This window comes from Rhinolophus sinicus, linkage group LG04 (genome assembly GCF_036562045.2).
Source record: "Rhinolophus sinicus isolate RSC01 linkage group LG04, ASM3656204v1, whole genome shotgun sequence".
Lineage (NCBI taxonomy): Eukaryota > Metazoa > Chordata > Mammalia > Chiroptera > Rhinolophidae > Rhinolophus > Rhinolophus sinicus.
The window spans coordinates 113,535,875-113,561,559 of NC_133754.1; the positions used below are offsets into that span (position 1 = coordinate 113,535,875).

At 39.2% G+C, this 25,685-nt stretch overlaps 1 protein-coding gene across 8 annotated transcripts in view; it reads right to left on the minus strand.

The window, feature by feature from the left end:
• FANCC (FA complementation group C) overlaps positions 1 to 25,685 on the minus strand; it is a 261,715-nt gene that overhangs the window by 147,180 nt on the left and 88,850 nt on the right. For all 8 annotated transcript variants that reach the window (XM_074330248.1, XM_074330249.1, XM_074330251.1 and 5 more), the window contains exons 2-4: positions 21,561 to 21,802; positions 17,376 to 17,460; positions 11,158 to 11,252 (exon numbers count right to left, since the gene is read on the minus strand). In XM_074330248.1, the coding sequence (XP_074186349.1) occupies positions 11,158 to 11,252; positions 17,376 to 17,460; positions 21,561 to 21,725 (345 nt within the window). In that variant the 5' untranslated portion in view covers positions 21,726 to 21,802. The remainder of the gene's footprint in view (positions 1 to 11,157; positions 11,253 to 17,375; positions 17,461 to 21,560; positions 21,803 to 25,685) is intronic.

The following is a 25,685-nucleotide window of genomic DNA, read 5'->3' on the forward strand; positions in this document are numbered from 1 at the left end:
ATGAGTGAGAGGTCTAGGGAAACACATATCTTGCTTTCTACATCACATCTGGCCCATGGATGAATAAAAAACAAGCATTTCCAGTGCAAAACTTTTTAACCTTATTAGGAGAATTACTTTTTTTTTTTTTTTTTTTTTTGGTAACTTCACTGCATGTTAACAGTCTGCATTTTTATGATATTCAATTTTAAGTCTGCACGTTTGAATTCTGCAAGTATCAACAAATACTATTGTAGAATGTTAGTTTATCCTTGTGCTTTACTTTTTCTGAGACGGTCCATATGCAATATTTGCAAAAAGTAAAAACCAAGTCCATAAAATATCTAAGTTACGTCAGTTTTTCAAAAGTGGTTGCAAAGAAGCTTTTTAAAATTAATGATTCATGAAATCAAGGTTACACTATATTTGAAAGTTTTAAATGTGGAGAATAAAGAGGTATCAAGACCATAACTGACTTAAAGAGGAATTTTCATGAGGATGCAAATCAAAGCTAGGGATATTTTTTAAAAAAAAGTATTATGGCCAGTCCTCTATCACTCAGAACTGAAGAAGAGATAGAGTTTTCTGGATAAGCAAAAACTGAAAGAGTTCTTCACCACTAAACCAGCTCTATAAGAAATGTTAAAGTGTCTTCTTTATACAGAAAAAGAAAGATCATAACCAGAAATTTAAAAAATATATGAGAAAGAGAAAAATCTCACAGTTAAAGCCAAATATTTAATAAATACAGTGAGTCAGACATTTTAAAAGCTACTACAAAGGTCAAAAGAAAAAAATTATCAAACACAACTCAAACTACAATAAGTAGTTAGGAGACACACAACACAAAAAGATCTAAAGCATGACATCAATAACATAAAGTGTGGAGGGGGGAATACAAATGTAATCCTTATAGAATATATTCAAACTTAAACACCTATCAGATTAAAATAGACTGCTATAGATACAAAACAAAATTTAAAAAAAAAACAAGACAAAGAAGAACATTATATAATTATAAAGGGGTCAATCCAAGAAGAGGATATAACAATCATAAATATGTACACACCTGACACAGGAGCACCTAAATATAGAGAGCAATTATTAATGGACATAAAAGGAGAAATTCATGGTAATACATTAAATAATCATAGGGAATTTTACTACCCCTCTCACATCAATGGATAAATCATCCAGACAGAAAATTAATAAGGAAATAATGGCTTTAAATGTCACATTATGCCACATCAACTTAATAGACATTTATAGAACATTTCATCCAAAAAATGCAGAATACGTTTCTTTCAAGTACATATGGGAGAGTCTCAGAACAGACCACAAAACAAGCCTCAATAAATGTAAGAAGGCTGACATCATATCAAGCATCTTTTCTGACCACGATATCATGAAAATAGAAATCAACTACAGGAAGAAAACTAGAAAAAACACAAATAAGCAGAGACTGAGGAAAACATGCTACTAACCAACCAATAGATCAAAGAGGAAATCAAAAACTATCTTGAAACAAATGTAAATGAAAGCATGACTTTTTGAAATTTATAGGATGCAACAAAAGCAGTTCTAAAAGGAAAGTTGATAGCTATATAGGCTTACCTCAAGAAACCAGAAATATCTCAAATAAACAATCTAACTCTGCACCTAAAGAAACTAGAAAAAGAAGAACAAGCCCAAAGTAAATAGAAGGAAGGAAATAGTTCCTTCTGTTTGGAAATAAACACAATAGAAATTTTAAAACAATAGAAAAGTTCAATAAAACTAAGAGCTAGTTCTTTGAAAAAATAAACAAAATTGACAAACCTTATCCAACTCATCAAGAAAAAAGAGAGAGATCCCAATCAAATAAAATCAGAAATAAAAGAGAAGTTGCAACTAACACCACAGAAATACAAAGAATCATTAAAGAATACTACGAAAAATTACATGCCAACAAATTCGACAATATAAGAAATAAATTTCTAGAGGTATATAACCTTCCAAGACTGGTCCACGGAGAAAAACAAAATCTAAGCAACCTGAATACTAGTAATGAAACTGAAGCAGTAGTTAAGAAAACGTCCAACAAATGAAGTCCAGGACCAGACGGCTTCATAGATGAATTCTACCAAACACTGAAAGAAGAATTAATACCTATCCTTCTTAAATTATTTCAAAAAATTAATGAGAAAGGAACACTTCCAAACTCATTCTATGAAGCCAGCATTCCCCTTACATCAAAACCAGACATAGGCATTACAAAAAAAAAAAGAAAATTACAGGCCGATGTCCTTGATAAACATAAATGTAAAAACTCTCAACAAAATATTAGCAAGCCTAATTCAACAATACAAGGATTATGCACCAAAATCAAGTGAGAGTCATCCCAGGGATACAAAGATAGTTCAATATCTGTAAATCAATTAATGTGACATATCACATTAACAAATAAAGGATAAAAACCATATGACCATCTCCTAAGATGCAAAAAAAAGCATTTGACAAAATTCAATATCATTTTATGACAAAAACTCTCAACAAAGCAGGTACAAAACGAACAAATCTTAACATAATAAAGGCCATATATGACACACCCACAGCTAATATCATACCCAATGGTGAAATGCTAAAAGCTTTTCCTCTAGATCAGGAACAAGACAAGGATGACCAATACCACCACTATTCAACATAGTATTGGAAGTCCCAGCCAGTGCAATCAGACAAGAAAAAGAAATAAAAGGCATTCAAATCAGAAAGGAAGAAAAAAACTCTCGTTATTTGCAGATGACATGATACCATACACAGAAAACCCTAAAGACTCCACCAAAAACCTATTAGAACTAATAAATGAATTCAATAAGGTTGCAGGATAAAGAATTAATATGCAGATATCAATTGTGTTTCTATACACCAATAACAAAGAATCCGAAGGAAAAATTAATAAAATAATCCCATTTACAATTGTATCAAAAGGCATAAAATACCTAGGAATAAACTCAATGAAAGAGGTGAAAGACCTATACTCTAAAAACTATAAGACACTGAAGAAAGGAATTGAATAAGATACAAATAAATAGAAAACTATTTCACGTTTTTGGATTGGAAGGATGAATATTGTTAAAATGTCCATACTACCTAAAACAATATACAGATTCAATGCAATCCCTATTAAAATACCAATGGCATTGTTCTCAAAATTAGAACAACTAATCCTAAATTTACATAGAACCACAAAATACCCCAAATAGCCAAAGAACAAATATACAGAGCAATGGAACAGAATACAGAGCCCAGAAATAAATCCTCACCTATACAGTCAATCAATCTATGACAAAGGAGGCAAAGATATACAATGTGGTAATGACTCTCTTCAATAAGTTGTATTGGAAAAACTGGACAGATACATGCAAAAAATATGCAACTAGACCACTTTCTTACACCATATACAAAAATAAATTCAAAATAGATTAAAGATTTAAATGTAAGACCTGAAACCATAAAACTCCTAGAATAAAACATAGGCAGTCAACTCTATGACATCACTTTCATCAATATATTTTAGATATGTTTTCTTAGGAAAGGGCAACAAAAGAGAAAATAAACAAATGGAACTATATTAAAATAATAAAAAGTTTTTGCAAAGGAAACCATCAACAGAACAAAAAGAAAACCTACTGAATGTGAGAAGATATTTGCAAATGGTACAGCCAATAAGGGGTTAATGTCCAAAATATATGAAACTGATACAACTTAAGACACACACACACACACACACACACACACACACACACACACAAATAATCTAATTGAAAAATGGGAAAGGGACCTGAATAGACATTTCTCAGAAGACACAGATGGCCAATAGACATATGGAAAGATGCTTATCATCAATAACCATCAGGGAAATGCAAATTAAAACAACAATGAGATATCACACCCCACATCTATCAGGCTGGGTATCATCAATAAATCAAGAAATGCTGCGGCCAGATGGCTCAGTTGCTTAGAGCATGAGCTCTGAACATCAAGATTTCCGGTTTGATTCCCACATGAGCCAGTGAGCTGCACCCTCCACAACTAGATTGAAAACAATGAGCTGCCAGATGGCTCGGTTGGTCAGAGTGCGAGCTCTCAACAAGGTTGCCAGTTCAATTCCTGCATGGAATGGTGGGCTGCACCCCCTGTAACTAAAGATTGAAAATGGCAAATGGACTTGGAGCTGAGCTGCGCCCTCCACAACTAGATTGAAGGACAACAACTTGGAGCTGATGGGCCCTGGAGAAACACACTGTTCCCCAATTTTCCCCAATAAAAATTCAAACAATCAAGAAATAACAAGTGCTGGAGAGGATGGGTACACTGCCAGTGAGATGTAAATTACTCCAGTCACTATGGAAAACAGTACAGAGATTCCTCAAAAAATTGAAAATAGAGCTGTAACACAATCCAGCAATTCCACTTCTAAGTATTTATCTAATGAAAATAAAAACACTAATTCAAAAAAAAAAATAGATGCACCCCTATGTTAACTGCACCATTCCTAGTAATAGCCAAGATTTGGAAACAACCTAGATGTCCATCCACAGACAAATGGATAAAAAAAAAGTGATATGTGTGGGTCTATGTATATATACATGTATATACATACATAATAGAATATTATACAATAGAATATTATTCTGCCATAAAAAAGAATGAAACCTTACAAAAATTTGCAATATGGATGGACCTAGAGGCCGAAAGAGAAAGACAAATACCGTTGACTTCACTTATATGAGGAATCAAAAAAACAAACAAACGACTAAACAAAACAAAATAGAAACAGACCCATAGATATAGCGCACAAGCTGATGGCTGCCAAACGGAAGGATGGGAAAAACAAACAAATACCGACACACACACACACACACACACACACACACACAAATAAATAAATTAAAAATAAATAAATGAATAAAAACAAAAGAGACAGCATTCATCACAACTGCCAATGTTTCACCAGAGTGGAGCTGTGGTCTCCAGCATCCCCTTGCCTTTTCCCTGACTTTCACCTTGCTTCTGCTGTCTTTCACTAATCGCTCCCAGGAAATGCGCTATTTCCCCTTTTAAAGGATCGTTCGATATACTATAATAAAAGCTTTGTGAATGTCATCTCTCTCGCGCGCTCTCTCAAAATATATCATTGTATTTAACTCATCATTTTTCTCCTTGTGATGATAGGAGATGATACGATGCCCAGCTGATGAGAAGGGAGGTGGAGATCCTGGACAGAGGGGTGACTCACATTCTGGTGGGATGGAACAGGATGATGGGAGATTTCATCACGCTACTCGGAACAGCGTGCAATTTAAAACTTAGGTATTGTTTACTTCTGGAATTTTCCATTTAATATTTTGGGATGGCAGCTGACCGTGGTTAATTGAATCTGCAGAAAGTGAATTAAGTCCCCCGTGAATAAGGGGGACTCCTGCAACAACAGAATTACTACCAGCATAGCCATAATTATAGCATCAGTGTCTGCCTCGTGGCTGACCAATCCATAGTGCTGTTGTGCCAGCACCAAACCGACTGCCTGTTTCTTCTGAGTCCCCTGCCTGTTTTGCATCTCCCTATACAAAAAACTAACAAACACCATCATCTCTGAGACGAATGGTTTTCTAAACATGTAAGATGCTCTCTATAGAGTAGCCTGACAATGCTGTGTTACACTAAAGATAACAAAACATACAATTTGGAGTTCACTCAAGAACCATTGTTTATTAGATTCCAATACAGAAAAAAACCCTCATGGAAGGGTTCAGCCCTTTTGTTCTATTCAGGCCCTCAACTAATTGGATAGGCCCACACACATTAGGAAGGGTGATCTGCTTTACTCAGTCTATCAGTTTCCATGTTAATTACATCCCAAAACACCCTCACAGGAAACACCAAGGATAATGCTTGACCAAATGGCTGGCACCCCATGCACCAGTCAAGTTGACACAAAATTAACCATCATAGATAGACAACGAGACCCACGGAGAGATTTAGGATCATACCTGCACATACAAAGACACTTGACTTTTGATGAAGAAAGCAACATACGTAGGTCAGTGAGGAAAGAACTTTTCAGTAATGTTGGGACATTGGGGAATCCATGTGGAAGCAAAACAAAAATGGGCTCCCACCTTAGACCATACAATAAAACAATTACAGGTGGACCACAGACCTAAACTGGAAAGGCAAACCAATATAGTTTTAGAGGGTAATATGGAAGACCTTCATGACCTTGGAGTAGAGAAAATTTTATTAAATAAGATACAAAGTTATTAACCACAAAGAGAAAGACTGTAAATCTGAGTACAATAAAATTAAAACTATGTTCCATAAAAGAATATAAGGAAATGTAAACACAAAAACATAAACCACAAAGTGGGGAAAAAACAGCTACAATACGTAAAATAAAAAAGGTGCCTATATTCAACACAAATAAAGAATTTCTATAAATCAGTAAAACAACCAGCAGAATTAAAAACCAAGCAAACATGGCTTATTCATCAACTAATTCAAATCTCTCCTACAAGTCAGCTCCTTGGAGGACATTTCTCATTATCCTTTCTAATAGAGAATTTCCATCATCTCTTACCCTTATCCACCTTTACTTTCCTCTCTAGCACTAAGCAATGACTTGTTATATAAGTACATGTTGGCATGTGTGACTTTTCTAAATTATAGAGGTATAAATGATATATAACAGTTTCAGATGCATAACATGATTTGATATTTATATATATTGCAAGATGACTACCAAAATAAGTCTAATTAACATTCATCACCATAGGTAAAAACATTTTGTTCTTATGATAAGGGCTTTTAAGATCTACTCTCTTAGCAACTTTCAAATATGTAATATAGTATTATTAACTATAGCCACCTTGCTGTACATTACAACTCCAGGACTTATTTCTTTTATAACTGGAAATTTGTACCCTTTGACCCCCTTCACCCATTTCCCCCATTCCCCACCCCCACCTCTGGCAACCACCAATCTGTTCTCTGTATCTATAAGCTTGTTGTTTGTTTGTTTTTTTAATTCCACACATAAATGAGATCATATGATTTTTTTCATTTAGCATAATGCCCTCTAGGGTCCATCCGTTTTGTTGCAAATGGCAAGATTTCATTCTTTTTTATGGCTGAATACTGTTCATTGCATATGTATCTCACATTTCCTTTATCTAATCATCACCCACTGATGGACACCTAGGTGGCTTCCGTATCTTGGCTGCTGTAAACACCGCTGTCTGTACCCTCAGCCTCTTTCATAGTGCCTGGCAAACAGTAGATGCTCAAAAGTATTTGTTGAATAGATTCACCATTAAAACTAAGTTTTTCAAAAACCAAGTTTTCAAAAAGATGTGCAACAGTCCTGTGAATTCAACCAGTCTCTAAACTGTAAGAGTAGTCATTGAGGTGATGTTATTGACAGTACAGTTGAGGTTACCAGTAAAAGTCCCCCCAAAAACCATTGTATGAATGTATTTCCAACATAAGGTACTAACATAAGCTAACACATGGCAAACATCAAACAGAATTTTTATTTCATCTCTGCTCTAAAAGTACAACTCAGTCCAACATTTTCAAATTTAATAAATAATCTGAATTTTTTAACGAATTTTAGAATTTACGGAAGAAAGTCTTGGTGTTTCATTCAGGCTGTTTCAGTCACAGTTATGGTGCTCTAGGAACACAGAACAACCCAAGATTTGATTACCACAATTAGAACAGCACAGCACATACCAGGCACTAAATAAATGCTCGCTGAATAAAACCTACGAATATTAAAATATGGCTTGTTATATAATTTTCAGAAGCACATAGTATAAATCCTTAATGTATAATGTCACTCTAAAACTTATATGGAGAAAGGACCCCTTCTAAGATAAAAAGTATACCCAAGACATGTAAAACTGATTCACTAACCAACAAGTATCTTCAGTCTTGCTGCATTTATGGTCAACATTATTTATATGATTATATAGGTATCGATTTGTGATAGGTATATGTAATTAGCTTTAGATTGCTAATATTTAAATAACTAATGTTATTCTAGACATATTTTTTATCAGTTAATATTACAGCCTTGCCTGGTACAATGAGGAGGGAAACTGTTTTCCTAATTTCCTACGTATGTTCTCAACCCCTTCCTACTAGTGCTTTCTTCTCAAGAGTCCTGTTCAGGACTCAGCCAATTTCAATCAACTCAATTCTATTCTCTGGTCTGGCCTGCCAATTTTCTTTGAAAGAGTAACTAACCGAGTTTACCCTCTCCACATCCTCATCTCCCCGCCATTCCTGATTCTGCAGTAATCTGACTACTTCCCTCAACCTCCCATTCACCTAATCTCACCAAGGCCATTCCTCCTAGTGGCTGAATCCAGTTAGTGCTTTTCAATCCTTAACTTGCTTTATGCTCTACAGCTGCCCTGTCCATACAGTGGCCACTAGTCATATGAAATATATTAAGTATAATGAAGAAAGGGAATTTTTGATTTTTTTAAATTTTAATTAAATTTAAAAACTGACAGTTGATTCAGTTATAGATTTCTTTGGTATAATTTGAGTATGTGAACTGACTTTTTCAACTATAAATTTTATGAAATCTAAATACAGATCAAAAATTTCCAATGAAAATTTAGCATATGAATTAAGATGTAACACAAAGATGCAAACATAAGTGTAACATACACACTGGATTTCAATGACAGTATGAAAAAAGATTATTAAAAAATCTCATTAATAATTTTATGTTGAAATGATAGTATTTCTGGATATATTAAATAGAATCTTAGTAAAATTAATTTCACCTATTTCTTTTTATGTTTCTTAAAGCAGCTACAGGAAAATTGTAAATTATCTATGTTTTATTTTATTTCTATTGGACAGCACTGCACTACAGCATTAGATATGAATAACCACTCATAGGTATCTCCTTCTACTCCTTTGACTCCCCATTTTAGTATGCAGTGTAGCTTATTCTTCCATTCACTCCTTAAAAACCAGTATCTCCCACAGTTGTCCCAAGGTTCTTTCCCCTCCCCATGCGAGGTGCTCCCCTGTGTGATCTCATCCTCGCCCAAGGCTTCCACTATTCATTCCGTTGCTCTGATGACTGTCAATCCTCCATTTGGGTATCAGCTCGCTCTCCTGAGAATGGTATGTTCAACTCTGCTGACATCTAAGTACATCTGCACTTAATCTGCCATTACATCTTTTGGGTATTTATTAACATCACAAATCTGGCCCCTCTTTTCCATTTCAGTCAGGTCTTCAGGGTTTCTCACCTTTATCATTACAATAGCTTCCAAAGTACTCTTCTTGTCCCCTTCTAAATCAACTTCCTTTTGCTGTTCATTTTCTAAAACTCACACTTGGCCACGTGATTTCTCTGTTTAAAACACTTCTTATAACCATACATAGCACTGGGCACTTGCCTATGTCTCCGGCTTTATGCTTCCTCACCAACCCAAAAAACCCTGAGCTCAGGTATATCTAAGCACTGCAGTTCTCTGAATGCAACACATTCCTTCTCACCACCATGCTTCGCACATGCTCTTTCTGCTCACCGGAATATTGCTCTTAAAACTCTATCCCTGCTCCTAGCCATCCTTCAAAATCAGCTAACATATCACCTTCCCCAGGAAATGTCTCCAAACCCCCAAGTCTGAGCAAGTGTCCTTCCACTGTGTTACCAGGACACCTATATATGGCTCTGCCAATAACCCAATCACACTGCCCATGGATGACCTGGTTACCAGTCTGTGAATTCCCTGAAGGTAGGAATTAAGTGTTTTTACTTTATCTCCCTATGCTATACACTCAGTAAGTACCTATTGGTGAACAGATACATATTAAATAAGGGAAATGCACAGAATAAAATGCAAGGCTAGAAATCTTATAACGGGCTAATAGAGTCATGAGCAAAATAAAGTAAACCCCAATCACCCTAAAAACATGTTAATTAGATGGCCTATGTCAGGACTTATTGAGGTAGGCAATATAAAAATATATCCTAAATAATCATTAAAATGTCAAATAATCAACAAAAGCAACAATTTAAAACATTAAAGATGAAATATGTTATTGTATTTCTATATCATACCTTTTCAACTCTAATTCTACTTCTCAGTTCCTTTCTTTAGCTCTTTACATTAATTTTCCTTCCAATTAAATTCTGCATTCTTTCCTTCCCTCATCAAATTCTTTTCACTTCTACCATCCCTTCTATTCTTTCAATCTAACGGAAAACTACAAATATTGTCTTTGTCATCTCTACTGGCAATTCTGTAGAAAACAAAGGAATGGGAAACAAGCAGTGAATGAAATGATATCACGGCTCAGGTTGACAGACAATACCAGGTGCATTAATCTGGGTGGCTGATTTCATAACGCTAAGCAGCTAATCTGAATCATCCGCAAGCTACGTGGAGTCTGACAGGCACCAGCGCGTCCTTGAGGTTGTTGCAGCAGGAAAGTGGGAGGTAGGAGAAAAGAAGAGCCAGCTCGCTGGGGGTGAGCGCAGCCACAGCCCAGCCTCACAAGATTCTCCAACTTGTGTCTGCCCTTCAGGAAGCAGAAACAGACAGGGGGTGCAGGGAGCTGTCAGCTAGCTATGTGGACTAGTCTTGCTGGGTAACTGACGTGACGGTGTGAGCAGCAGTAGCCCACGGGCACCAGGTGCGAGGCTGAGCACACTGGCCCGGGTACCAACTTGGGGACACAAAGCAAAGACTGCTGCTCCCAGGGAACTTCTGAACGTTCATTTTACTACAGAATAGATTCTGAAGAGGCAGAGAAGTACCTGGAGAGGAATTACATAATTACAGTATCTAAACTAGGTTGGTAGGGAGAAACCATTTTTTTGAAGGACAGCAACTGCTAGAAGGAAACAGAGTACATTCTTTTAATTACGTGAAAGTAACTTTTCAAAATCACTCACTATTAGGCTTGGGCAAGTTCACCCTAAAGCCTAAGGTCTTATAAAATTCACTATCAAAAACGAAATCTCTTGAATAACTTTACACCCAGCCAGATAAAGTATTGAAAAAGTTTCTAAAACATCCTAGTACTGGACTGTTAAAGCAGCAGCACCTTTAAACAATCAACTTAATTCAAAGCAGTGCAGGGCAAGATTTACTCTCTTACCCGTATCCAGGAGTTAAGTTTCGATTCTCCAGAATTCTGTGGTTCTTTGTTAATCAGACAACATAAGCACCATATTAAAAATTTTTGGCTTTCATCTGCAAAAAAGAAAAATTAAAATGAGGTTTTTATCAAATAAAAAGGGAAGATAACCAGTATAAAAAATGTAAACATTATATTTATAGGAAATATATTTATTATATTTTAGGAAAATCTCAAACTACTAAGTTCACAGAACAAGCATCCAGGACCACGTGTGAAACTTTGTGGGGTTTTTTTCTTCTTGTGGGTTTGGGATCACTTATGCTTAGCCCTTGTGTGGTCAATTCCCATTCTGTTACAGCAGCAATTTTTAAAGCCAAAAGAGGATGGAAAGAACTAAAAGAACTGGGCTTTTCTCAAGATCAGTTCTTTATTTCACATTTCAAACCAATAGTAATTTCAACCTCTTTAAGGCAACACAATTGTTACAGACAGTAGTCAATACTTATGACTTAATCTTTTAATTTTCTAATTTGCCAAAACACCCTCACTTATTACAAACAAATTCAACAAAAGGATTGTTTGGTACCAAATGGTTTAGATAACATGGAAGCCTCTTAACATGCTCCTAATTCTTTACTCTCAAATTTAAAACTTTAACAAATATGTGATGAAAATGATGAACTATGAAATCTTCCATTTGGTGGGAATATCTATTTAGTGAGCCATTTTCTTTTCCTCTTTTGGAAACTGAGTCCACTCCAGCTGGAAATTTTATAGCAGGATTGGAAAGCAAAAGTGAGGCGTAAAAACTGAAGATGGTATTACTTGAATTAGAGCCAAGCAACTATGGACTTTGTCACAAGGCCATAGAGGTGAGGCTGAGGAAACCCAGCGCCTGGAATTAATCTCTGCAGAATCACCTGATGCCCTTCTGAGAGCGGAAAAATAATTGTCCTTTCTAAATTCTTCTGGCTGGACTAATAATCAAATAAACATGAGACAGATTAACAGGAGAAAATGACCAAACTTATTACGTATGTACATATGGGGGTTCCGTAAGAATGTGGGACCACAGCAGGAGCAGAGGTCAGTCAATTAAGGCTTATATGCCACCTTGAGCTAAGAAGAAGTGGGTGGGGATTGTGGTTTGGGACTTCAAAGAGCAGGAAGACAATTCACATGGAGATGGAAAAGCAAACGTTTGGTAAATAAATGTTTGCTGGGCTATCTCTAACTATGGGATATAAAGTGGACTTCGATCAAACAGGCCTTGGTAGATTCTTCCCCACCTATCACACTTAGTTCATATTAAACTACAGTTCAGGTGTGTGGTTGAAAATGCAGAAGTAGCTTACTGTAGTTTGTGTCGATATAAGAAATGTCCAAACCTGTAGAGAACTTTAATTTTTACTTGAGCCAAACTAATGACAGTTGCCCGGAAGCAAAATCACAATGGATTAAGAAAATGCTCCAGAGAATGGCAGTTTTGCAGCTTATTTTATTCATTAGAATCAAAGGAGAAGACGTAAGGAGGGTTACATGAAATCCATTGGTGGCAGATTAAGGGGGCGGGAAAAAGCAAAGGGGTGGCTTTGTGATTGGACAAAAAGTAAAATGGAGAGATACATACTTATTTTACATTGGCAGGCCCAGGGTAGTTAACAATTAACATTTTACAGCACATAGAGATGGTATTCAGCAAACAAGGTTAACAATGAGGGGTTCTGTAGTCTCTCGCTCTAGTGCCATGGCTTGTGCCCTGAGGAGTCCAGAAAAAGGGATTACTCTGACATTCCAAAGGCATGTTATCTCAGATGCCAAAAGATGACAGACAGGCTCACTTAAGGTGAAGACTGACCTTTGTCAAGGAAGCTACAGGCCAAGGATGTGACTACCGGCCATGTCCTGCTTTTAGTTAGGAATTTTTATGTTCAGACCATCCTGTGTGGTTAATTTTAGTCTCTGAATTTGTAGGGCCTGCCATGCGGGCCTCCTCTGAGCTTGTCAGGGTTAGTATGTGGCCCCTTTTCCATCCACATTTGTATTTTATTAATACTTATTTCCGGTTAATGAAACTCTTAGAAATGCTGTGTCTATGAGATTGCAGAAGAAAAGAAGGTAAAGGGTGAGGGAAAACAGAGTTTGCTGCCCCAAAATATGCCTTTTGGGATACTGATTATTTTTAGCTGGTTATTAACAAAAGACTCAGGGGGAAAAAAACCTCACCTGAAAGAATTTATATGGAGAACCTGCTCTAGGAAAGGAACCTGACAGATGTACAGTAATTTTTTAAACCCATTTTCCCCCATAAACATCCATAGGCTTATGGTCTCCTAATAACTAGTATCTCTGAACAAATTTTATCAGGAGTTATTCTGAGGGACATTCATTTGTCACCCGTTTTTATGAGTTCAAATACAGCATTGACTTGCCTGAGATCAATTCATTTCAAGAATCATATAATTTAACCTCTAACAATCCTAGGGATCTTCAGGTTGAACCAATGCCACTGATTAGAAATGTGAATGTTGTATGTCCTATGCTTTAAATATTATAAGAAATTCTGTCTTCATGTTGCAAGTGTGAGACATAGCCAATGATATGCTTACACAAGCAGCTTCCCATGTGAAAAGGAATACAACCTGATGGGAAGCATTTCCAGAAATCAGCTGCTCAACACCAAAAAAAGAAAAAAGTTAATTTATGGAGCTTACATCTAAAAGAACCCAAAAGATGGGAGTTTTCTCCCAGGTGCTGAGTGATTCCGCACATTTAGGAAGTGTATTTATTTTTCTCTCAAAAACAAAAAGAAGAGCCAGAGAAACGTGCACCCAGTCGTTAGGAGGTGTCTTCCTTTGCTCAGAGTCAACGCACTGAAATGGGCTGTTAATGCGCTCACTCCGCTTTAGGAATTCACAGAGGCAAGCCATTATGAGGGCCACCAAACTCCCTACAGGGGACAGAGCTGTCAGGGTCCCCTGGGAGGCCCTGGCTTTGGGACTGGAGCATCCTGCCTGGCATCCACCATGGGGGCAGGCACTGACGGCAAGTCTTACTGCCAGTTTGGATTCTAAAAAAGCGTGGAAGGGAAAGGAATACACCAACATACATTTGCCATCTAGTATTTTATTTTTTTTATATATACTCTGAACTGTGAGTTCAAATAAAACTAAATTAATATTTTAAACTTTAATTCTAGTTCAAAAGTGTGAAGGGAGCATTTTTCTTTTGAGACAATTAATAGTGTTTAAAGCTGCTAAATATGGGGGCCAACTGTTCCACAGCCATAGACAGCAAATAGTGAGGAAGAGAGTTATGCTCAGTGATGAAGGCAGAGCTAAAACCAAGGATTCCAAGGACGTGAAGGCAGTAATTTGAAGTAGAAAACATCACTGAATAAAAGGTATTCTCTCTCTTTCTATTATTATCTACTTTTCTCTTCTCTTTGCTGTGTCTTTTCATTTCCAAATCCTTCCTCCTTCCTTAGTATCCTTATTTCTGATACTGTTCTCACTTCATATTGTGAGAGACTTCTTTCTTTCCTTGATGGAAATTATTTACTTTTACCATACTTAAAAAGTAATTTTGATATTATGTAACTGTAAGAAAAGAAGGTGCCCAGCTAGGGAAACAACAGCATGTAGACCAGATCTGCTTACGCGTGGAATTCTCCTGTGCCTGTCAGTCTCTGCGAGCTTAGAATCAAAGGCATACCTCAAACAGGAAACTAAAATTTAATGGGCAGTTCAAAAGGTAACACAAGCATTGAAACAGAGAGAGCTGGAGAATTTGTTTCTGGTTGTCAGAGGGGGCCAAAGTAATGAAGATAAGGTGCTAAGGAAAGATCACAGACTGATAACAAGTTTAAGGCCATAGGGATAAATCAGTCCCGCCTCCACTTTTACAAATAAGGAATCTGAAACTCAGGGAGTTCTATGGCTTGTTTTAGAAAATCCCATCTCATCTACTGTCCTCCAAGAGTCAGCTCTAGCATGAGCTCCCCTATAAAATTCTCCTTCCCCTCAGCTCCTTGTTCAGACTTCCAAGATACCAACCATCACCCCAAATCTAGCTGATCTGCTTAGGTCTCTTTTCTCCCTAATTGGAAAATGGTCAAAAACTGTGAGCCATGTTTTCCTAGGCCCTGACATACAAAAAAAAAAATCTTGGTAAATATCTGTCCAGGGAACATATGCACCCAGGTGAATCTAGCCCGTGGTAAAGCCAGGACTGGAATACTCGTACTTCAACCACAATGGTATGCTCCATGGTGGGGTGGGGGTGGGTTAGATCATTACAACAATGAGGGCTTTAGGGGGCTGGGATCCTGGTTCTTATTAGCTTTGTATTCTGGAGAAAGGGAATTGTTTTCTCCAATCCATAATTACCTATCCTGCAAGGCTATCACCAAGAACTGAGATCCACTATGCAATCCACAGACAACAGCCGAGCACAAAGTGAGCGATGCCTCTCATTCCACTTCGATTCTGCAACAAACTTTCCCACATTTTAACGTTCTGAATTAGGGATGTGTCTTACATGCACCATGTACACTTAACGGGTATAGTATTTCTTTTTTCTAAAAAGTGGTTATCCAGTTCATGAAGTACCTAACCATGGGTGGTGCCTTTAAATGGAGGAAATTCTTTTCCTTTTTCTTTCCATCACCATCATCAGCCTAGCTTCAGTGTTTTTCAGACCTTTGGTCATGACCCATCAGTGGGTTGTGAAATCAGTTTTGAGTCATGAAGACCATTTTTAAAAATAGTATAATGAAGATGGATTGCATATAATAAAAATAAGCATTCTGTAATGAAATGTGTGTGTGCATGTGTACAATGCATACATACATACATACATACATGTACAGAAAATGAATTTCTGGTCAAAGATGTTGGAGAAACACTGGCATAGCTGAAATGTATAAATACCGGGCAGATAAGTGTGGCCCTGGTAAGTGTGGCCAAGTACAGTGATAGCTTTGCTATTTCAGATTAAGAACTTGAACAAACTGAGTGGATGGGGAGAGGAAGAATCAACTCAACTGGGAAGAAGATGCAAGCGGCATAAGTAGAGAGGAAGAGGAATAGACTGGGGGTGGGGGCAGAGCAAGTGAGCCTGTGTGTGTTTAGTGCACCCATGCGTGTGTGCTCACAGGACCCAGTGTGGGTGTTGTCCCGTCCCCACCTAGTTCATCTTTCTCATAATGACCTACGGCTGGCTAGGAGACAGAAATTTTACAATTCTTTAAAACATCAAAGAGGAATATTCATTTTATATTTTATTCTGATATCAATGTATTATGCAATCAGTCTTTGACTAAAAAATATGACAAGTTAATGTTACATTAGATAACAATATAGTTAAATCAAGGAAATAAACGTCTACTGTGCACCTCTGGGGGGGGGGCCTTCTCCACCCTATGGTGGGCCCTAGGATGACAACAAAATAAAACCTGCTCTGGAAAGGCATCAGTTTTCCAGGCCATCAGACAGGCAAACCAACAATTATAAAACACTGCAGTAAGTGTTATAATTAAGGGAAATGCTGGTGGCTCTGGAGACACTAAGAGAGGGTCCTAACTCAGCTCCAGCAGGGAGGTTTCGAAGGTTTAAGAGGATGAGGGACGAGAACAGAGTTCCAGGCAAAAGCAATTGCATGTCCCAAGCCCTAATATCATGCGCCTTCAGGCATGGTTAGTAATTTGACCTGGCTACAGTGCATGCGGTATAGTCGTGGAGAATTAAACAGGAAATGAGGCTGGACAGGTAGGCAGGAGGTCAGTAAAGGAATACCTCCCCCAAAGTTTCCCCAAATTCCTCTTAACCTTGTGTAAAACCAAAATGTCATCTCTACATAATGGCAGAGCCATGCAGGATTTAGACTCTGGAGAATGAGTTTACACATGGAAAACAGTATGTGAGTGAATATGAAACTGAAACAAAGAAATTATTTCATTATTATAACCACCTTACAATGAATTAAAAATGAGGTTATGACACTCATTGGGGGAGTTTCTGCCCTCTAATACAAGGAACTCTATTTTCCTACAGATCTGCATGTGTGTGTTTATCTATACAAACATCACAAACATATATGGACAACAATAAAGGATGCCATCTTTGTAATGGAGCAATGAATACATCTAATAAGTTGCTTCATGAAAAATAGAAGACAAGTTTATAATTTAATTGTTAGAAGTTTGTGTTTTGAGAGGACATGCTTTGGATTCTTACCATATGCTAAGATAAAAGGATTCTGGCAAGTTTTTGCCAACAGTTGACCAATTGTGGGGAATCTTTCAATGACTGTACTTGAATCCTACAAAAGAAAATTATGTTTTGGTTAGTAAAAGGGCACCATGCAACTCAGAAAGACTGAACTGACACTATAGATTAGGTAGCTCGAATCCACATTCCTTCATCCTTAAACCAAATCACCAAAACTAATATATACAACATATTTAGGTAAAATCAATTTTGTTGTAAAATTAACTTCATTTTACTCATACTTAACAGCCAGCAAAGGCCACTTTATTTAAAAATAACAGACTGCATAATAGTGAAAAAAACATTATGGATGATTAATATCTTTACAATCTCATCTTCCTCCTAGAGTTTTATTCTAAAGTAATAAGAGAAGTTCCTAACTCAGCTCCAGTAGGGCTATTTCAAAGAAGGTTTAGGAGGACAAGAACTCTGGAACTTGTAAAAAGAAATAAAAGCAGCCAAAGCATAAAGATATAGATCTGTGTTTATTACTATTTTGATTACTACATGCTAAATGACATCATACTTAGTCTACAACAACCTAAAACCTGAGACAAAAAAGATCAACCAAATAGGAAACAGCTTAAGATTTAAAAATACGCATGCTGGCCCTTTTCCCACTTCTTTACCTTTCAGAAAGTTCAAAAATAAGACCAAACTCAGATAAAGTGCACATAAACTGCAACGATAAGCATTTCCTACTATTGCAGCAATAAATTCCTACATTTGTCTCAGCATCAAAGCCGGTCTTAGACTTTCTGGGACCATTTTAAGATCAAGTTACAAAATCTTATTACAAAAAACAATTGTAGAAGTTAGCATTGGTTGTTCATATAGACTGCGTCTTTCCTTATAGTTTCTAAAGACATGAACTCAATCATCAACATGAATTATTACTCAAATTTCCCACTTGCTTCTTTGATTAAGGGAATAAAAACATAACAAAAGAAGACCTATGTTAAATGAGAATTTTGCTTTTCATTTTGAAGTTAGACAGTAAGTATAAAACAAATAATATTTTTACAATATGAAAACATGTTGTCGTGCGGGAGACCCTGCTCGCTGCGCCATTTGTCATGCGGGGCGGCCTGTGGGGTCTCTGCTCCCGCTCCCCATACAAGAACGCAGGATATGGTGAGGCCAAAAAGGAATACCCACGGAGCCATAGGTAGGGGAGTCATACCACTATATTCTCCCTGGCGGCACTATACTCTCACTGGAGGCTGGATCCACACTGTCCACAAACCGCCATCCACACTTGCCAGCCCAGCCGCCATCTTCTTGCTAGCTCCCATTCTTCTCTCTTTTCCTCCCTCTCTCTGCTAGCGTAGCCACAGCAGTTATATTAGTGGCCAATGGCTCACTGGTTACAGCTGACGGCCAACTAGCCACAGCTGATGGCCATGCAATCACAGTTGATGGCCATTTACTACCTGAGCCAGCACCTGTCTATGTGAGGCCGAGAGCCTGGAAACTACTTTCTGGGGCTCTGCCCCCACACTCCACCCCTACAGGCTCTCGCCTCACAATCTACGCGACAAGCGTCTTCATGAGGGACCTGTGCGAGGAGCCTGGGGGTGAATGCAATATCCTGGACATAGCCAGGCTCTCTGGGCACAGCCAGGGTTTCTCAGGGCACCACCAGTGATTCTGGGCACGGCCAGACTTCCTGGACTTCTTAGGGTACCACTAGTTTCCCCGGGCACAGCTAGGATTTCTCAGGGCACTGCCACTCTCTCTGGGAACAGCCCGACTTCCTGGGCACAGCCAGGGCTCTCAGGGCACTGCCACTCTCTCTGGGATACAGCCCGACTTCCTGGGCACAGCCAGGGCATCTTCAGGGCACAGCCAGACTTCCTGGACTCAGCCAGGGCTCTCAGGGCACTGCCACTTTCTGTGGGCACAGCCACACTTCCTGGACACAGCCAGGGCTCTCAGGGCACTGCCACTCTCTGTGGGCACAGCCACACTTCCTGGACACAGCCAGGGCTCTCAGGGCACTGCCACTCTCTCTGTGCCTCTCAGGGTACCCTGCTGGAACAACAGCGACTCACAATCAAGGTGCTTACATATTCTCAATGGCGGCCAGTCAAGAGACAAAAGCAAATATCCCCCAGTTCCAGTAACAACAGTTCCCAAACAAACAGTCAAGCGGTCCATTAAATTAGGGATGGAAGGCAATTCCCCATAGTCCATAGTCATTCACCAGGGCAGTCCTGGGGGTGAGGGACGACCTTGACCTCCCCCTCATCTCCCACGGAGGACTCAGCAAGCGTTACCTCCTGGGACTACAAGTCCTGCATCCGGGCTGCACGAGCAGGAACCTCCCGGCCCACAGGGCTGCAACGACCTTCGCTTTCTCCGGCCTGTGCTGGTTGGGGAACCGTCCACATCTTTCCACCTCTCCATAGGGCTCCATCTCTGCAGCAGCTGCATGGCTTTTCCTGTGCTGGTGGGAGAACCGTCCACGTCCTCCCACCCCTCCACGGGGGTCCAGCTCTCCGGTAGCTGCTCCTCCTGGTCTTCCTCAGACTCAGTGTTCATACACACAAACTGCTCCACCACATTTCGGAGAGCTTTGGCCGGCACCATACCCTGCTCGCTGCGCCATTTGTCGTGCGGGAGACCCTGCTCGCTGCACCATTTGTCATGCGGGGCGGCCTGCGGGGTCTCTGCTCCCGCTCCCCATACAAGAACGCAGGATATGGTGAGGCCAAAAAGGAACACCCACGGAGCCATAGGTAGGGGAGTCATACCACTATATTCCCTCTGGCGGCACTATACTCTCACTGGAGGCTGGATCCACACTGTCCGCAAACCGCCATCCACGCTTGCCAGCCCAGCCGCCATCTTCTTGCTAGCCCCCATTCTCTCTCTCTCTCTCTCTCTGCTAGCATAGCCACAGCAGTTATATTAGTGGCCAATGGCTCACTGGTTACAGCTGACGGCCAACTAGCCACAGCTGATGGCTATCCAATCACAGTTGATGGCCATTTACTACCTGAGCCAGCACCTGTCTATGTGAGGCCGAGAGCCTGGAAACTACTTTCTGGGGCTCTGCCCCCACACATGTTAATTCATAAAAATATTACAATAAAAGTAAATCTTATGCCCAATTAAATATATATCAAAGTTTGTTTGTTTGTTTGTTTGTTTGTTTTATTATTGGGGAAGGGGAACAGGACTTTATTGGGGAACAGTCTGTACTTCCAGGCCTTTTTTTTTTTTCCCCAAGTCAAGTTGTCCTTTCAATCATAGTTGTGGAGAGTGCCATTCAGCTTCAAGTTGTCTTTCAGTCTTAGTTGTGGAAGGGTGCAGCTTCGCTCCAGGTCCAGTTGTCATTTATAGTTGCAGGGGGCACAGCCCACCATCACTTGCGGGAGTCGAACCCGGCAACCTTGTGGTTGAGAGGATGCGCTCCAACCAACTGAGCCATCGGGGAGCTCAGTGGCAGCTCAGCTCAAGGTGCCGTGTTCAATCTTAGTTGCAGGGGGCGGAGCCCACCATCCCTTGCAGGACTCAAGGAGTTGAACCGGCAACCTTGTGGTTGAGAGCCCACTGGCCCATGTGGGAATCGAACCGGCAGCCTTCGGAGTTAGGAGCATGGAGCTCTGACCACCTGAGCCACCAGGCTGGCCCTATATATCAAAGTTTTAACACAATAAATTAAATAACAATTGTAAAAACATTCAAAATCTTACTATTCACCAGAGAAGATCACTTAAAATATTTATAAGAGATCTTAATATTTATCACCTCTTGTAAAGCCCACTTTAAAACAGGGTTGAGGAAAGGGTAAGCATTTCAGCAAACTCTTCAATATTTAATAAATGCAAAGGCCCTTAAAAGAATCCCAATTATTATCTGACAACAAGTGTCCAAGTCTTGTATATTTAAAAACAACTTGATTGGTCAGGAAGTCTCATGTGACAACACAACTAATCAAGAAAAAAGACTGAAGTTATAATAAGTCAGAAACAAGGAAACCACTTCCTGTCTGTATTACCTACAGGTAATTTGTCTTTCTACTCCTTCAAAATATTAGGCCAATACCACAAATCCCTGACCCTGATCGAATTCAGGCTTGGCGAAATCTGGTAAAGAGTCCCTGATGTCTCGAAATAACTGCATTAATTTTGCTCCACCACTTACCATCTCTTTCAGAGCTTCGTACATCTGCCGCAGGAACTCCTGAAACTGAGGCAGGTGACGGCAGGTGTCTTGCTGAGTTTCTGAAGTGGAGGCCTGGCCCCAAACCGAAAGCTTCCATATCCAAAACTGATAGTCAGAAGACAGGCCCACTGCATCTTGAGCCATTTCAGCGAAGGCGGATGGTGATGTACCTTCCCAGGGGCCCGCCAAGCACGGGAGGAAACAGTAAGCACACAGCCAATCTGTAACAAAGGGGGAAAATGTTTCATTTTAAGAAGGATCTTTTATTGATACCTTCACAATTCACTGATGAGTGAAAGGGGATTACAAGGAACTAAAATAGCATGCTTTCTGTAGAGTCATCTTTGAATTATTTTAAAATGTGTCATCCAGCTGTAGCCCCAATCATTACCATCTGAACTTTTTATCATGAGTAACATCATTACACTAAAAGTCATTATACCTCCACAGGCACCCGCTAATTATGTACAAAAAGCACAGCTGATAATACTTTATATCTTTTTTAAGATTGAGCTATTTTTAAATGTTCAGAATGTGAAGTTCTTTTGAGTCTTTTAATGTAATGGGAAATCAAAAACATCCATGGGCATTTAATAAAACATCCATGTCTAAGAAATGTTTCTGAAGTTCTTGCGTTTTATATGCATTTCTGGCTTCCCATTTAGGTGCAAAAAAAATCTCTGCATTACTGTCTAATGAATTTTCTTCCCAGTTTTTTTTCATTTCTTAGAAAAGAGTAAAATAATTCATTCCACATGCATCGATGTGAACAATCTGCTTAATTTAAAGAATGCTGTATATATGCTTGATATCAATTGATTCACAAGAAGTCATATTTTAGTAAAATATGATAAACTCCAATTACTGAGGAGGAATACTAGTCCTAAGTGACAGAAAACAAAAACTGAAACTTCACTTAGCACACGTGAAGCACATATTAAACAGAATAATGGAGTTCTGCAGTGAGTGTGGGCCTCTGGCAGAGCTAGGGGCCTCCCCACCACCACCATCCCAGCTCCGGGCCCTGCCCTCGTCACCATGGGAAGCACACCTGGCAGAGAAGGGAGGGTTGCTTCAACAGGTGCTGACCTTTAAACACTCATACTTTCCTGGGGCAGGGATGACACTCAGCTGTCTAATTTCAAAAGACTACTCTGAAAGTGGTAAGTGACTTTAAATCCTCAGCAGCAATAATTAACAGATAAAATGCTTCCAATTAAGCGCCAAAAACATCAAGAAAGGAGGTTCTCATTACTCAACAGGAAAACAAGAAAATAATTTTAAAAGACTGTACAATTTGGCTGTAGTGCAAAAAAAAAAATCTAGACCAAGAAGAGCAAAGTTTTAAAATGGTACTAAAAAGTTTAGTTTTGAAAAGGTTTATGTTAAAATGAAAAAAAAAAAAAAAAGGCTTAATAATAGAGGGAATATACGCAACCTGTCAAATGGCACGTAATAGCCAGAAATGATTCTTCCCTTTTCCTCACAGCCCTCCTCGTCCAAGTCATCACCAATACCTGTCAATTCTACCTCCAAGATAAATACCAGCACACCTCACTTTAGTGCACTTCACTTTGTGGCGCTTCTAGATGTTGCATTTTCATCAGCATCGAGACAAGACCTCCAACAGCAAGAAGATTACAACTCGCTGAAGACTAAGACGGTGTTTAGCATTTTTAACAATAAAGTACCTTTTAATTAAGGTATGTGTCGTGCGGGGAGGCCTGCAGGGCATCCAGAGGGGTCTCTGCTCCTGCTCCCCACATAACGTAGGATATGGTGAGGCCAAAAAGGAACACCCACGGAGCCATAGGTAGGGGAGTCATACCACTATATTCTCTCTGGCGGCACTATACTCTCACTGGAGGCTGGATCCACACTGTCCGCAAACCGCCATCCACGCTTGCCAGCCCAGCCGCCATCTTCTTGCTAGCCCCCATTCTTCTTCTCTCTCCTCTCTTTCTTTTTGCTAGCGTGGCTACAGCAGTTATATTAGTGGCCAATGGCTCACTGGTTACAGCTGACAGCCAACTAGCCACAGCTGATGGCCATGCAATCACAGTTGATGGCCATTTACTACCTGAGCCAGCACCTGTCTATGTGAGGCCGAGAGCCTGGAAACTACTTTCTGGGGCTCTGCCCCCACAGTATGTGCATTGTTTTTTTAGACATAATGCCACTGCATACTTAACAGGCTACAGTAGTATCAAAATAACTTCTATATATACACTGGGAAGCAAAAGAAAGCCATGTGACTCGCTTGCGTGAGACATTTGCTCTATTGCAGTGCCCTGGAACCAAACTCGCAGTATCTCCCAGGTATGCCTACTATGTGATTGGATTAGATTTCATCCACTTCTTTTCACCTCTACTGCCGGCATCCCATCTCATCCATGTCTTCCCTAGGGTTTTCTACTTGGTCCCACCTGCCCCTCTCCAATTCATTCTCAATGAGAAAAAACAACTCAGTTAAAACAATTGACAAAAACAACTTTCCCAAATGTAAAGCTGAGCCAGCACATTTGTGCTTAAACTACCCCACCCCCAATAGCTTCTTGGAAAGAAATCCCAGCTCCTTACCAGAGTCTCTAAGGCCCTGCAAACCCCCAGCACACCTCCCACCTCCCATGTCGCCTCTCCCCAGCTGACCACAGTCTGATCCAGGCTTCTCATCTGTTCCACCAACAAACCAAAACCTTCCTGCTTCCAGGCCTTTCTGCAGATTCCTCCACAGCTCCTATCACAGTGGTAATTACCCTGGGTATTTATTTGCTCACTTCGTTACTGCTTCCTGCACTGTTATGTAAATCTCCTGTCTTCCTAGAATTGCCACATGCCTGGCAAGCACTCAATGAATATTAACTGAAGGAATGAAAAATTCACTGATATTTTTCAAAGTATAGTTCTAAGCTAAATGCCATAACAAAATACTTTTCCAGATAAAGCATTTTAATTTTTAAAAGGTAGCTCCCCACCAAAAAAATTTTTGAGGTATTTTTATGTTACCTATATAAAAATTATTAATATCCCATTTTAGAAATATAGTAGCTTATACATAAGCACACTATGTCTTGGGAATACAGTAAATACTTTATGCATCTAGCTAATTTAATCCCCACAGCAATCCTCTGAAACGGGTACAATTATTATTATCATCATTTTACAGAAGCACCAAGGGAGTATGTAATTGCCCAAAGTGAGATTACGTAAAAACCCAACACAAGTAAGTGCTAGTACTACAACCGTTGGATTTGAATTCACAGTCTGGCTCTAAAGTGAGTGCCCTTAAATAAAGAAATAAACTGAAGAAACAAATTGATAAATTTCTTATATATTTCATATGGCTCTAGGTGTGGATCAGTTTAGATATTTGGAGGCACTGAATTGAACTCTTTTTCTCATTTTTTAATTAAGATATAATTGACAAGTAACATTAGTTTCAGGTGTAAAACATAATGATTTGATACCAGTATATATTGTGAAATGATCACCATAATAAGTCCAGTTAACATCTGTCACCACAGTTACAAAATTTTTTCTTGTGATTAAAACTTTTAAGATGGGGGCTGCCGGTTAGCTCAGTTGATTAGAGAGCAGTGCTCTTAACAACAAGGTTGCTGGTTCGATCCCCACATGGGCCACTGTGAGCTGCACCCTCCACAACTAGATTGAAACAACTACTTGACTTGGAGCTGATGGGTCCTGGAAAAACTAAAAAACACAAAAAACAAAACAAAACAAAACTTTTAAGATCTCTCTGAACAACTTCCAAATATGCAATACAGTATTATTAACTATAGTCACCATGCTGTACATTACATCACCATCGCTTATTTATTTTATAACTGGAATAAACTGAAGAACTTTTTTATAGAAGAGAAAGGAAATACTATTCTATGACAAAATTACAAACAACCTTTTGCTTAGCAATGGAAATGCGTCTGATTGTGTTAAATGGAAACAGCTTTAGGGATCATGCAGTGCAGCGCTCCAGATATTCTAGTCCACAGCCTGTCTGAAAGGGCAGGAGTGGGGAGGAGGCGATGGTAGTGGTCAGGAAGCAGTGGTACCCTGGTTGTGACGGCAGCAGTCAGTGGGAGTGCT